This window comes from Chaetodon trifascialis, chromosome 12, assembly GCF_039877785.1.
Source record: "Chaetodon trifascialis isolate fChaTrf1 chromosome 12, fChaTrf1.hap1, whole genome shotgun sequence".
NCBI lineage: Eukaryota > Metazoa > Chordata > Actinopteri > Chaetodontiformes > Chaetodontidae > Chaetodon > Chaetodon trifascialis.
The window spans coordinates 14498021-14509584 of NC_092067.1; the positions used below are offsets into that span (position 1 = coordinate 14498021).

General features: G+C 41.5%; 2 protein-coding genes across 5 annotated transcripts in view; one reads left to right on the forward strand and one right to left on the reverse strand.

Annotated features, from left to right (window-relative positions):
* ppp1r9ala (protein phosphatase 1 regulatory subunit 9A-like A) overlaps positions 1–5454 on the forward strand; it is a 24088-nt gene extending 18634 nt beyond the window's left edge. The window contains exons 16-20 of one of the 3 annotated variants that reach the window (XM_070976238.1): positions 265–466; positions 1112–1156; positions 2084–2200; positions 3191–3379; positions 4189–5454. In XM_070976238.1, coding sequence (XP_070832339.1) covers positions 265–466; positions 1112–1156; positions 2084–2200; positions 3191–3379; positions 4189–4347 — 712 coding nt within the window. In that variant the 3' untranslated portion in view covers positions 4348–5454. The remainder of the gene's footprint in view (positions 1–264; positions 467–1111; positions 1157–2083; positions 2201–3190; positions 3380–4188) is intronic. The other 2 variants (XM_070976239.1, XM_070976240.1) reach the window with 2 other exon arrangements.
* On the reverse strand, positions 5035–11134 carry pdk1 (pyruvate dehydrogenase kinase, isozyme 1). 2 transcript variants are annotated; one of them, XM_070976247.1, is made up of 12 exons: positions 10647–11134; positions 10075–10216; positions 9915–9986; positions 9644–9828; positions 8800–8895; positions 8601–8678; positions 8388–8464; positions 8197–8295; positions 7971–8081; positions 7635–7748; positions 7356–7540; positions 5035–7187 (listed from the first exon to the last, which is right to left on the reverse strand). In XM_070976247.1, the coding sequence occupies exons 1-11, from the start codon at positions 10753–10755 to the stop codon at positions 7400–7402; spliced, it is 1224 nt and encodes a 407-aa protein (XP_070832348.1). In that variant the 5' UTR covers positions 10756–11134; the 3' UTR covers positions 5035–7187; positions 7356–7399. The 2 variants fall into 2 exon arrangements, with proteins under 2 accessions (XP_070832348.1, XP_070832347.1); XM_070976246.1 differs by having other exon boundaries at positions 5035–7540.
* Positions 11135–11564: the final 430 nt, after the last annotated feature.

Sequence of the window (11564 nt, forward strand, 5' to 3'; positions counted from 1 at the left end):
CTATAACAATTTAAAGGTGACATTTCTTGCTGTTATCCATCGCCTGACATGTTGCTCTAAGTGCTACACATAGATGGCAAAATCTCTCTTTTTTTTTTTTTACTGGATTATTGATGGAAATATCAGTCTGTTTTTTCCCCTCTTTATCTGATAGTTATTATTTAATGATTCACTTTTTTAATGCAACATATCATGTATTGAGGTGTCACATGTATAAGCCTGAATGTGAATAACTCTTCCTCTCTCTCTTTCTTCAATGCTTAGGGGGTCTGCAGAGTTACTGGAGGAGTCTGGAGGGAACCTGTCTCCTGCAGATTCAATGACCTCCATCCCTACCTGTATGCCCTTCTCCTGGTTCGGAGACAAAGAGAGGGACAGAGACAGAGAGCCCTCATCTTCCAGCAGCAGTCTGCCGTACGCTGCGGCTGAGACCAGCAGTGAGCAAAGCCAGGACCGCAAGAATAAAGTATGTAAACTTTATCGAACTCTATGTGAAAATAAAGGTTGGACTTAGAGAGTGCTATGATCGAGCACAATGATTATAAAATATTAGTCATATATTATTTAAAGCGACATAAATGATATTTAGATATAACACATGTGGTGTCACAAATCAGACCCCTCTCAGTCATTGTGCTCTTACCACTGATGACTTGGCCAGCTGTCAGTCATCATCTGTCGTCCTTCATCACGATATATTTTTGTCTTCACTGAAAGGGTAAAACTAGTAGACACATGATGAGAGGCTCTTTCTAGACGTGTGCCTTCCATTGACCAGTTCTCCAAATAAGCTCCAGCAAAGGCTACAATAACTGGATCCATATGTGAGCCAATAGAGAGAGCAAGCAGGGAAGGATTTGGTGGCTTTTCAATGACTTTGCAGATAGCGACACATCAAATGCAACCAGTGAAATGCCTGGCTTACTGTCATACAGGCTGCGGTTGGGCTTGTGTTCCCACGATGCTGTTTAATGAGTTCAAGACACAGGCTGAACCGAGGAGAAGACATGAATACTAGTTTGGGGTTTGTTGGTGTGTGCATTGTGGTAGTATTTGTCAGTGCTTTGCTGCCTGGATATTTATCTCATTGAACCGTGTTTTCTTTAAACAGACAAATCTCTCCTGGTCCTCTTTATTCAGTCGCTCGTTAGATTTGGTACAGTATACACATTTTGTTTCACCTCTGATTTTTAGACAACACAGTAGAGCGATACTAACAAACGTAGTTCTGCGATTTGTAATATCTCACCTCAACACATCCTGTGAATAATTCACTGTTTCTTTTGTAATGGGTATGTGGTAGTGTTATAAGAAACTCTTATCTAAATTCCCTTTCATCCACCTTCAGAAAGCCATGTGGCTTGTATTAGAGGAAGCACATGAAGCCAAAATTAGCTTCTAGGCCTTGTTGCACCAGCTAATCAGGGATTTGATCAGAGATTTGCGTATAAAGTCAACACTAACTGCTACGGTGTGACCAACTTGTATTGTGCAGCCTGATTTTCATACTACACTCTCATACTACACTGAAAAGGAAACTGCACATGAACTTACATGCAGTTGGTGCAATAGCCTGCAGATCTGGACAGTATTTCTCTTATTCCAAATTTAACTTGTGTTCATGTCTATAAAACCAGACACTGTTTAATTTTGCAAAATGATCACTTTGTCACAAATACTTCATGATAGTAGCATCTAATGGACTGAGCTGAAAACATTACCCCATACCTGATATGTGTGTGTTTTCCATTAGAAGTAGTAGTGTTCATTGTTGTAGTCTAGAAGTTGTTGTTGTAGTCTTGGTGGTGGATTGGTTTTAGTTCACTCACCTTCAGTATTGTGCTATGTAGTAGACACTTTTGCCTTCTTGCACATGTTGAAAATCAGTCACCCACTGCTCAAATCAATGACCTGGATCGCTGCCACAGTTTAAAAATCATTTATCATAATAATTTGCGTCCTTTTGGAAACAGCACTGCACTTACCCTCATGCCTGTAGTGTTGTTTGCCTCTCCTAGTAAAGAACTGTTGTTTGTTGATGTGTTGCTTTAGTAAATGCGTTCCTTGTTTCCACTTGTTCCAGAGTTTTTCAGTCATAGATGATTCTAACGCTGCCAGCCCCAGTTCAGACATCTCTGGGTTAGTCGCTGAACCCAATCTGTCTGGGCGCTCACACACTTTAATCTTCTCTTCCAGCGAGGTGAGTGCTCTCCTTGTTGCACAGTGACAAAAGCCGTGTGGGACGCCTTGATGCAGCTGAAGGGGACATTCTCAAGCATGTTCTTTGAGCCACCCCCCTTTTATAGCTGAGATGAAACTGTGAATGCAGAGGGCATACAAAAGAGCTGCATGTGTGTGTGTGTGTGTTAAAGCTGTTTTGTGTTAAAACAAGTCTTGTGGCTTAGCTTTTCTAAAGTCAGCTGTGATGTTAATAGTTTGTACTTTTGCCTCCGTTAGAACCGTCAACCAGCGCTTCATGTTCTTTACAAGCTTTGGCAGACCACAGAACAATGTTGACTGCTCTGCTGCCTGCTTGCCGGTGTTCAGCATCTTTTTTTCCTCTAATATTGTAGTTTCTCTCAGTCAAACATACAGTATGAAGACACACATCTGCATCTGAGAATATTATTGGGATTCTGCTGTCGTTGCACGCTTGTTTTCTTAGTGCTATCTTGGGAAATTGGTACACTGCAGAGTTTGGTTCAATAGAATTTGCACTCCATGTTGTTTTTGTTTGCTGTCTGCATACTCAAGCTGGCTTTACCCTTTTAGTTCGGTCCCCCTGCTTTTCAGCAACTTCCCCACCTGTAGAAATTCATCTACCGAGATGAATTCATTTCAAACAGCTTTTATTGAAGTGGTGATTAATCTCTGCATCTCATTTGTCACTTAGCTGTGCATTAGACTCATCGATGGCTTCATATGGCTGCTGCACATTGCTGGCAGACATCAGTTATATATAGTCTTTGTCATGTATTTTTTCCCATGCACTAAACATGAGTCATCTTTTTCCTTCATATGACACAGCACAGTCGGACACTAAAAGTCACAAGATGGTTGAACCCACTCAGTTTCAGAATCCTGCACAGAAACTTTCAGAAAACTCCACTGAAATCATTTTAACAGAAAGTCTAAAATGTCAGCGCACTTGCTTTCTAATATCTGTTCGTATTATCTGTGTCCTCTGCAGACTTTGGATGATGAACCAGTAACAACAGGAAAAGACTATCAGTGGCAGAACCGACCTGTCTCTGAATGGACCAATCAACAGGTCTGTCACTGGTTGATGGGCATGAATATGGACCAATACACACCTGAATTCACAGCAAAGGGAGTGGACGGCCAACAGCTCTTGCATTTGGACAGTGACAAGTTGAAGGTAAAAAAAAAAAAAAAATAGAATAAAAAAAAAAGAAGTCAAAATGATAATAATTTAATTTAATGACCTGTATAATTATGGAATGATAGTTTAAGAGTTAAATAATGTTTTCATCATACAAGGCCCCTTTCATTGCCAAAGAAGTCATTATGTAATCAGGATTGCTGCCTTTGACTGCCACCTTGTGACCAATAGCTGCAGCTAAAAATGACTGGCACCCAATTCATACTTCACAGTATGACTTCTGCCCCGTCAGGGGAAAATGAATATCAAGGACATGAGAAGACAAGACTACATATCGTACATATGTAGAATCTGCTCATCTGTGTCCCTTTATAAAACAGAGCTGGATTAAATCAGTGTTTTCATCAAGCTGAAATTATAGTTACATATTTCATATTCATGTCAAGGAAATACTTTTCTGGTTCTGTGAAATCTCTCACAGTTACTCCACCACAAAAATCATAAGGGCTTGTTTGGAAAAGGTCACACTAAGTCGTCTTGCACAGCAACTTTGGTCCAGAGCCGAAACGATTAGTCATTTAATCGATTTGTCACTGCAGAAATGCATTGGCAGCAATAGTTATAATTACTGATGAATCATTAACATGAATCTTTCAAGCAAAAATGTGCTTGCTCCAGCCTCTCAAATGTCAACATTTCCCACTTTACTTTGCCTTATATGATAGCGAATAACAATGAAGATGAGCTCATTAATTAATGAATGATTGCTGATAATCATTGGTTTGCAGCCCTGCTTTGGCACTGTAGCATTATTCTGCTTTAAATCTGTGCACGTTTTCCTTCAGGCACTCGGCGTGTCAAGTCAGAGCGACCGTTCAACGATCAAGAAAAAGCTGAAGGACCTGCGTAAGGCTCAGGAGAAGCTGGAGAAACAAAGAGAGAAGAAAGAGAAGGAGGTGCGACGCAGTGGGAGACTCCCGGTCAGCACTGACTCTGTGTGCTGAGGGACCGGCTCTGTACTCTGAATTCATGCAGCTCATCAAGTTCATCACTAGCAGACCTGTGAGCAGCCGTTTTTTTTTTTTTTATACTTTTGGTGCCATGACATTCATGCCACACGGCGTTAACGCCAACAAGACTGCCAGAAGTGAACTGACTGAGGTGCCAGCTATGATTTGTGTTCATACTGTGTCTCCCATGTCTCTTCTCTTCGCTGTTTCTCTTAACAAATTTCAGCTCAAACCATTTTAACTGAAAGATGGGGAATGTCAAGAAAGTTGGGTGTGTGACCAAAAAGGAATCCTAACATTTTTTTTACCACTAAAAAGCTCGAAGCTATAATTAGAAAGAAGTCTGTCTTCAGATGTGATGTAGTTTGTTGCAGATCATGCACACATATACCGATGGAAGTCAAATGTATACTGCTTTTTTCAGCATTTTATATTTTTGCTAGTATAACTTGCCTGTTTCCATGTACAACTCTTTTTTTTCTGCAGGAACGGTTATTGTACAGGTCAGATAAAAGCACTATATTTGTCTTTTGAGCTTCAATGGGCGACAAGGTTTTTAAATGTATAAATAAGTTTTATACATGTGCCTATTAACTGCATATCTTTTTTTTTTTTTTACTTAAATACCATTGTTCATTTTATACTATCTAAATTTTTCTACTAAGTAGAATAGCTTGGCCATTGTTTTTTGTTGAATGAAAAGCAACAAAGAAATCAAGTAGGGATGAGGTGAATGCTGCTTCTGCTGGCCCTGACTCGCTGTGTGGCGCTGAGATGGGACCGTGATGCTCCATGTGCAGGAAATACACACACAGCACGCAGGTCTGCTACACGCACACCTCGCCGCTCCACTGGGCGGTAAGATGTGCTCATGACAAGGGCCTGTCCGAGTCGGGGGCGCGGCATCGCGTATGAATGTGGGGCTGAACCATGAGTTGTTCACAGCCAACCGAAGTGCTTCCTTTCTTCTTCCCGAGCATGACTCCATGTTCTGTGTCGAATACGACGTGTCGGACTGCAAGAAAATCACGTTTTCCACGCCATCCGAGTCGGAGAAACAGTTCTTGGTACAAACAGCATCAATAAACTAATTTTCACGTTGTTTGCTTCCTCACTGCTTTAGTTACTTTGCATCAGTTTCCATCATCCGTCCACCTCCACTTTGCTTACAGAGACACTTAAGACACAAATCAGAATCTGTTTGAAAAGTTTCTTTTTTACTGAACATGATCCATAACAGCACAACTGTAACATGAGAAATAGGAGTGACAGCTTTTTTAACAGCAACCCGAATACTGTACTTTGCTCTGACACTGTGACACAAAAATACAGTTGATCTTGTTTCAAATTCTCAGCACCCTTTTTGCACATTTACTGAGTTTAGGAAGAAAAATGAAATATGTTGCAAATGCATAAATACTCGTTTGATCACATGTTGCTGATACTCATCGTCTAACGGAGGAAGAAATGCCCTAATTGAAACGGTTTGAACAAATGAAACTTAAAACTAAAAACAAGCATAACTAACTGTAACAAGTTTTCCTTTTCTTAAAAAGCATCAAACTTCACACGAGCAGAGGAGATGAGCAGAGCAGACGTAACAGTTCAACTTTCAGCCAAATAAAAGCAGCTAAGCGATTCAAAGAAAGGTAAAGACAAGTCGTCCCTACAGACTTAAGACTTTAAAGGAATCTTATTTGCGCTACGAGCATCAAAAAAACAACACATTTAGAGCTCATCACAGATGCCTTGTTATCGTTGCCTCCATGCTGGCTGGTAACAAACCACAGCACAGATATGCCAAAATGTTTGAGGTAATCTAGAAACACTGATGCTGTGACAACTGAGCACTGAAGGAGAGGTCAGCGAGGGACAGCGTCACAGCTCTACAACGAGAGAACCTTAAAGATTTTTTTTTGGCATTTCTGCTTTATTTGAGTGACGGCGAGAGGGGATGACATGCAGCCAAGAGCCCAGGCTCCACCAGGTGAGCTACCAGGGCGTCCCCGTAATGACCAATTTAGGTGATTATGTAAAAAAAAGGGGGGGGGAGCCAATATGTTGTTTCAAAGTATCTGCCTCAAAAACTGGTTGCTCTTTACTTTCAGCAGCTGTGTGGTTTTCTACTCCACTGGGCGGCACCAGCTACGTGTAAGTTCAAAGCCTTGTTTGAACCTGATTTCTTTACGCACTGCTGACGTTTGAAGGGTTGCACCAGTGGAAATAGTTCCAATATAGACATAAGTAACAACAAGGTATTACAAAGCATAGCACTGACTAAATCTGACACTGACGTCATTGTGTTGGCAAGCAAATATATCACGTTAGATAACTTTAGAATTAAAAACTACTCATCTATAAGACTTTGCCAGCGCAGGCTATCAGTATGTGATTGTTATAATGTTACAGTTTCATCTGTCTAATCGTGCAGTTTTATTAGCCTGTGTCATAGTTAACGGTTTCATCACTTAAGGTTGCATAGTTAACATCTAATCAGAGCACTTTGTGCTCATTTATGTACCTGTTTGTCGTCGTTTGGTGATTAACGCTAGCTTTGTCTTCGTTATTGCGTAGTGTTCAAAGACATCTGGGTACAAGAGACAACACAGTAATAAACACTGCATAAAGTGCATCAAGAATGGAGCTGGCTGGCTACAGGAAGTGAAAACTATATCAAATATTTTGGCTAGTTTGGACTTCATGCCAGAGGAGTTAAGATGAACCTCACATCTATGTGGTGCAACCAAACACTGACACACCTTTAGTATCAGACTAACTAGCTTCAATGCACCATTTAAGGTGGACTTACTTACATGTAGCTGGTGCATCTGGTCCTGGTTACAACAGTACACCAGCAGGAGAAGGTAGAAACATGTAGCTTCTTTAAAATGAGGGCTGGTGCTCTCCTCAGTCTATTGTTCTTTATGAAATACACAACACTAAAACTTTGTTCTATTCTCTTTTTTTCTGAACTCATTAGTCACTGTTACACACACACACACCTCATCTCTTGCACATGTTGTCACAGGACTGCCGCCATTCAGATCTAGAAACTGCGAAACGTTGTCATGTCCTTGGGCTCCTTGCTGGGGACACACCAGTCGTCCGCCTCATGGATGGTCTTGTAGTGTTTCCAGGCTGACTTGTTGTACACTGGGAGCCTCTCGATGGACTCCGTGGAGAGCGCCTGCCAAAGAGAGGGAGAATAAGGTGAAAGCAGGATGTAAATAATCCATGCTTTATCCCTTTCCCTGTGAGACACACACACACATCTCAATTACCCGAATGTAGATGATTGCATCAGTTCCATAACCCTCCAGAGAGTACAGCTTCAGGTCCCCTTGAAAGTAGCGGGCATACAGCCGAGAGATGGGCAGACCGTAGCCGTAACCAGCCTGGACAGAAACAAAGAGCTCATCTCTCCATCCTCAACACAACCAAGACACAAGAGTTAGCCTGCAACAAACTGATAATACGTACTGGTTTTTAGCTCTGAACACATACGAACATGTGGCAAAAGAATGTCAGAGGAAGTGACTGTTTGTGAGAGTAAAGTCGAGAGCTGAGTGGGCTCAGATTGACTCGCACACTGTTGATCACACATCAGGAACACTGACCAGAGGAGCGGCGAGGGACCCGTCGATGCTGGGCCGAGGAGCTGTGGAGTAGGTGTAGGTGAACAACCGGTCAATCTTACGCAGCGGCACGCCTCCTCCACGATCGCTCACCTGGAGAAGAACATAAGGCCTCAACACAAACCACAGAGGGGCTTGTTGGTTTTCACTGCCGAAAGACAGCGCATCAGTCGTGACCGCAGACTGAGATGCCGCGGTGCAGCTTTACCTTGACGGTCAGATCTTCGGTTCCCAGAGCGACCTGTGCATGGATGGAAGGATACTCCAGAGCGTCGCCGTACAACTCCATGGTGGCTCGCATGGCGTTCTGCAGGACAGGAGAGAAAGACAACGTGTGACAATGTCGAACTGTTTCAGTGATCCAGCTGTGTAATTATAAGTTCAAAAAGCAAGGCCTACCTTAAAAAGTTCAAACACCATATGATACAAATGAGACGGGACATACACCACTGTGATGGGTTTTCCCTGCTCTTTGACTGTCAGGAAAAATATAAGCAAAGATTAGTCTACATTTGATCGCATATGGTTCAATCACGTACTTCATATTTATTCATTCATCAGTAATACACAGTAAAGTACTTCAGAGGAGCAAAAACAAAAGTGTTTTCTTACCGTTGAACTCCTCCAGGACCAGCTCAGGAGAGTTCATGTAGTACCGGTCACAGAGGTTTCTTGCGTTTTCGTAGGCATCTACAAGGAAGGGGTTTGTTTTCAGGAAGCAGCACGAGAAAAACCTGAACACCTGACCGACGACATGTTTGACGACGCTGTCGCAGCACGTTCCTCATAACAATGTTTGTGACGTTCTCACCTCTGATCACGTCGCTGACACGACAGTGAGGATCAATACTGCCGATCTGTTTGGGATGCGCTGGGTTGACCTTCACCTTCCCACCGAAGAGGAGGGCTGCAATGAAAACACACAGGGGGGTTTTGAAAATGGTGAAAAATGGCCGTCACAATTTCCCAGAGCCCACAGTGACGCATTCAAATGTCTTCCTTTTTCTGACCAACAGTCCAAAACCAAAAGACATTCAATTTACTATCACATGAGATGAAGAAAAGGAGCAAATCCTCATAGCTGAGAACCTGGAATCAGATCATTTTTGCCATTTTTTACATCCCTATGTTCAGAATGAATTTACAAAATTCAATGAAGTTGATAAGGTCAAACATTATATATATTGTCTTCGTGCTGTTTTCAGTTGAGTTTACGTCAAAAAGGATCAGCAAATTATCACATTCTGTTTTATTTATGTTGTACACGTTTTTAGATTCTGGGTTGTATTACCTGTAAGTCAATCCTCTTCCAGTCTTATTACATCTTTGACATTCAACATAAAGACAAAGCAGCTGCCATTTCATATAATATCTATGAATGTTATCATTTGTAACTCCATGAAACATATTGTTGACTTGTCATACCACAGACTGTGTGTGGTGTCGCCCTTTGGTCTGCTCTCTCTCATAATCTAATCATGACCCTGTGCATCTTGTTTCTGTGCTTTCTTTCTGTTTATCGTGTCCTCATGTTGTTCCTTTGTCCTCACTGCGTGGAACAGCAAGAACACCAGCAGACAAACGACAGCATCATCATCATTATTATTATTGTTATTAGTTCCAGTCACCCTTAAAGCAGAAGAGAATCTACTCACTGTGCTGGTTGAGCAACATCCTGATGGAAATCCTGCTCATGTAGAAACGGTCTAGAAAATACTGAACATTTTGGCTGACGACTGGGTCCGTGCCGTAGGTCTCCTTGTACTCCACCACTCCCTGAGCCATGGTAGGAATGACATCATTGTGCCGATTTCTGACCTTTATGACGGCGTCCGTGAAACTAGATGAAGAGACAGCGATTATGGCAAGGCGTAAGAAATAAAACCACAAGCTTAACTGCACAGTGTCCGCTTTTAGTTCACTTACTCATATGTGACTTTTTCATCGTTGGCATTTTTGTCTTTGAACTCAAGAATCTCCTGAAGACTTTGCATGTACCTGCACGGGAATAAAATCATCAGTCTATTCACAGGTGTCAGAGTCATATGAGAAATAATCAATAAAAGACAGAAGACAGCCTGCATACCAGCCCTGGACCAACCGGACAGATGGAGTCCTCAGCAAGTTGTCGGGCAGCAAGTTGATCTCTTTCATGATGTTTGCCAACCGAACAGGTAATTCCTGCCTGAGGAAGGCGAATGATGTTTTCTCACAAGCATTTTCTGAGCCTGAGGGGTGGACATACACACAGAAACATCACAGATCTCTTGTATTATTATTATTGTTGTTGTTGTTGTTGTTGTTGTTGTTGCAAAAATGCCCCCACGGTTGGCTGAAGTGACACTGCACACCATGAAGAACCGCATTAATAAAATTAAGGTTAAGAAGAACCTTCAGGTACTACCGTCAATTATTTTATTTGCTGGATTATCCAAAAACAGACATCCAGTGTGGCTATTTGATCGACAAAAGCTTCTAAATATTTTTTTTCCCAATAACTTTACAGCATGATATAGTCAGTTTACAAAGAGCGGTAATAAGCACTTTGCATTGAGTGATCACAAGTAGAAGATGAGATCCACTGCTTTAAAATGCTAATACAAAATAACACGTGAGCACAGAGACATTAGTGTTCGTGATGTGTGTACACCCTCTTACCAAAATCCAGAAACTGCTTCATTGAAAGAGGGGAAGGTGAAAATTTGGAATAGTAGTCAATGTCCTTTCCTATGGACACGCTGCTCCTCAGATACCTTAAAATCCTCATCTTGACAGGTCGGAGACCAGCTGGCTTGGTGGACGATGTTTTTCAGTAGGTGTTGCAGACAGAAACGGTACCTATTAAGTTTGATCACAGGTGGCATCCGCAGTACAACCACGCAGTTAGCGTTCACGTTAGCTAATCTATGTTGACATTAGCTTCCATGCTAACTTCAGCAGCTACCACAGTCGTAAAATTAACCTTCTGTTACTGAGTGATATGGTGAAACGTGCGCATTCATAGTCACAATAATTGCAAAATGTTTCTGAATCGTCCTTTAATTCAGTTGCTCATGGCTGTATCCTTAGTGGCAGAAATGTCAACACAGCAAGCAGGCAGCGCGGTTCCCCAGCTCCATGACAAGCTAGCGGATCCAAAGAGTCACAACTATGTCAAGAGGAGACACGTCAGCACCTTTCGACTTTGTTGATCAAATTCGATTAAGTTCATATAAAAGGAAGGGAATAAAAAAGAAATCAATCAAATCAAAGAAACGGAAAAGATCTGATTGAGCTTTAAATCTTTCTGAAACAGTATTCAAGTGTCACTTGAATGTTTTGCTTCCTTTAGATTCTAGCAAAAAATGATTTTTAGAAATTACATTTGAGAATTTAAACTGTACCCATTATGAACAAAACATTTACAGTGAAATAAATTTTTGTGCCCTTCACAAGGATTCTTGAGGATAATCAATTAATTCGTGACTTTTCTTTTACATTTTTTGGTATATTTTAACCGCCACGGTGACAGGCGGTTGTTTTTAAGGGTGTTATCATATTTGACATCGAGAGCGAGTAATTTTATCGGATCATTGT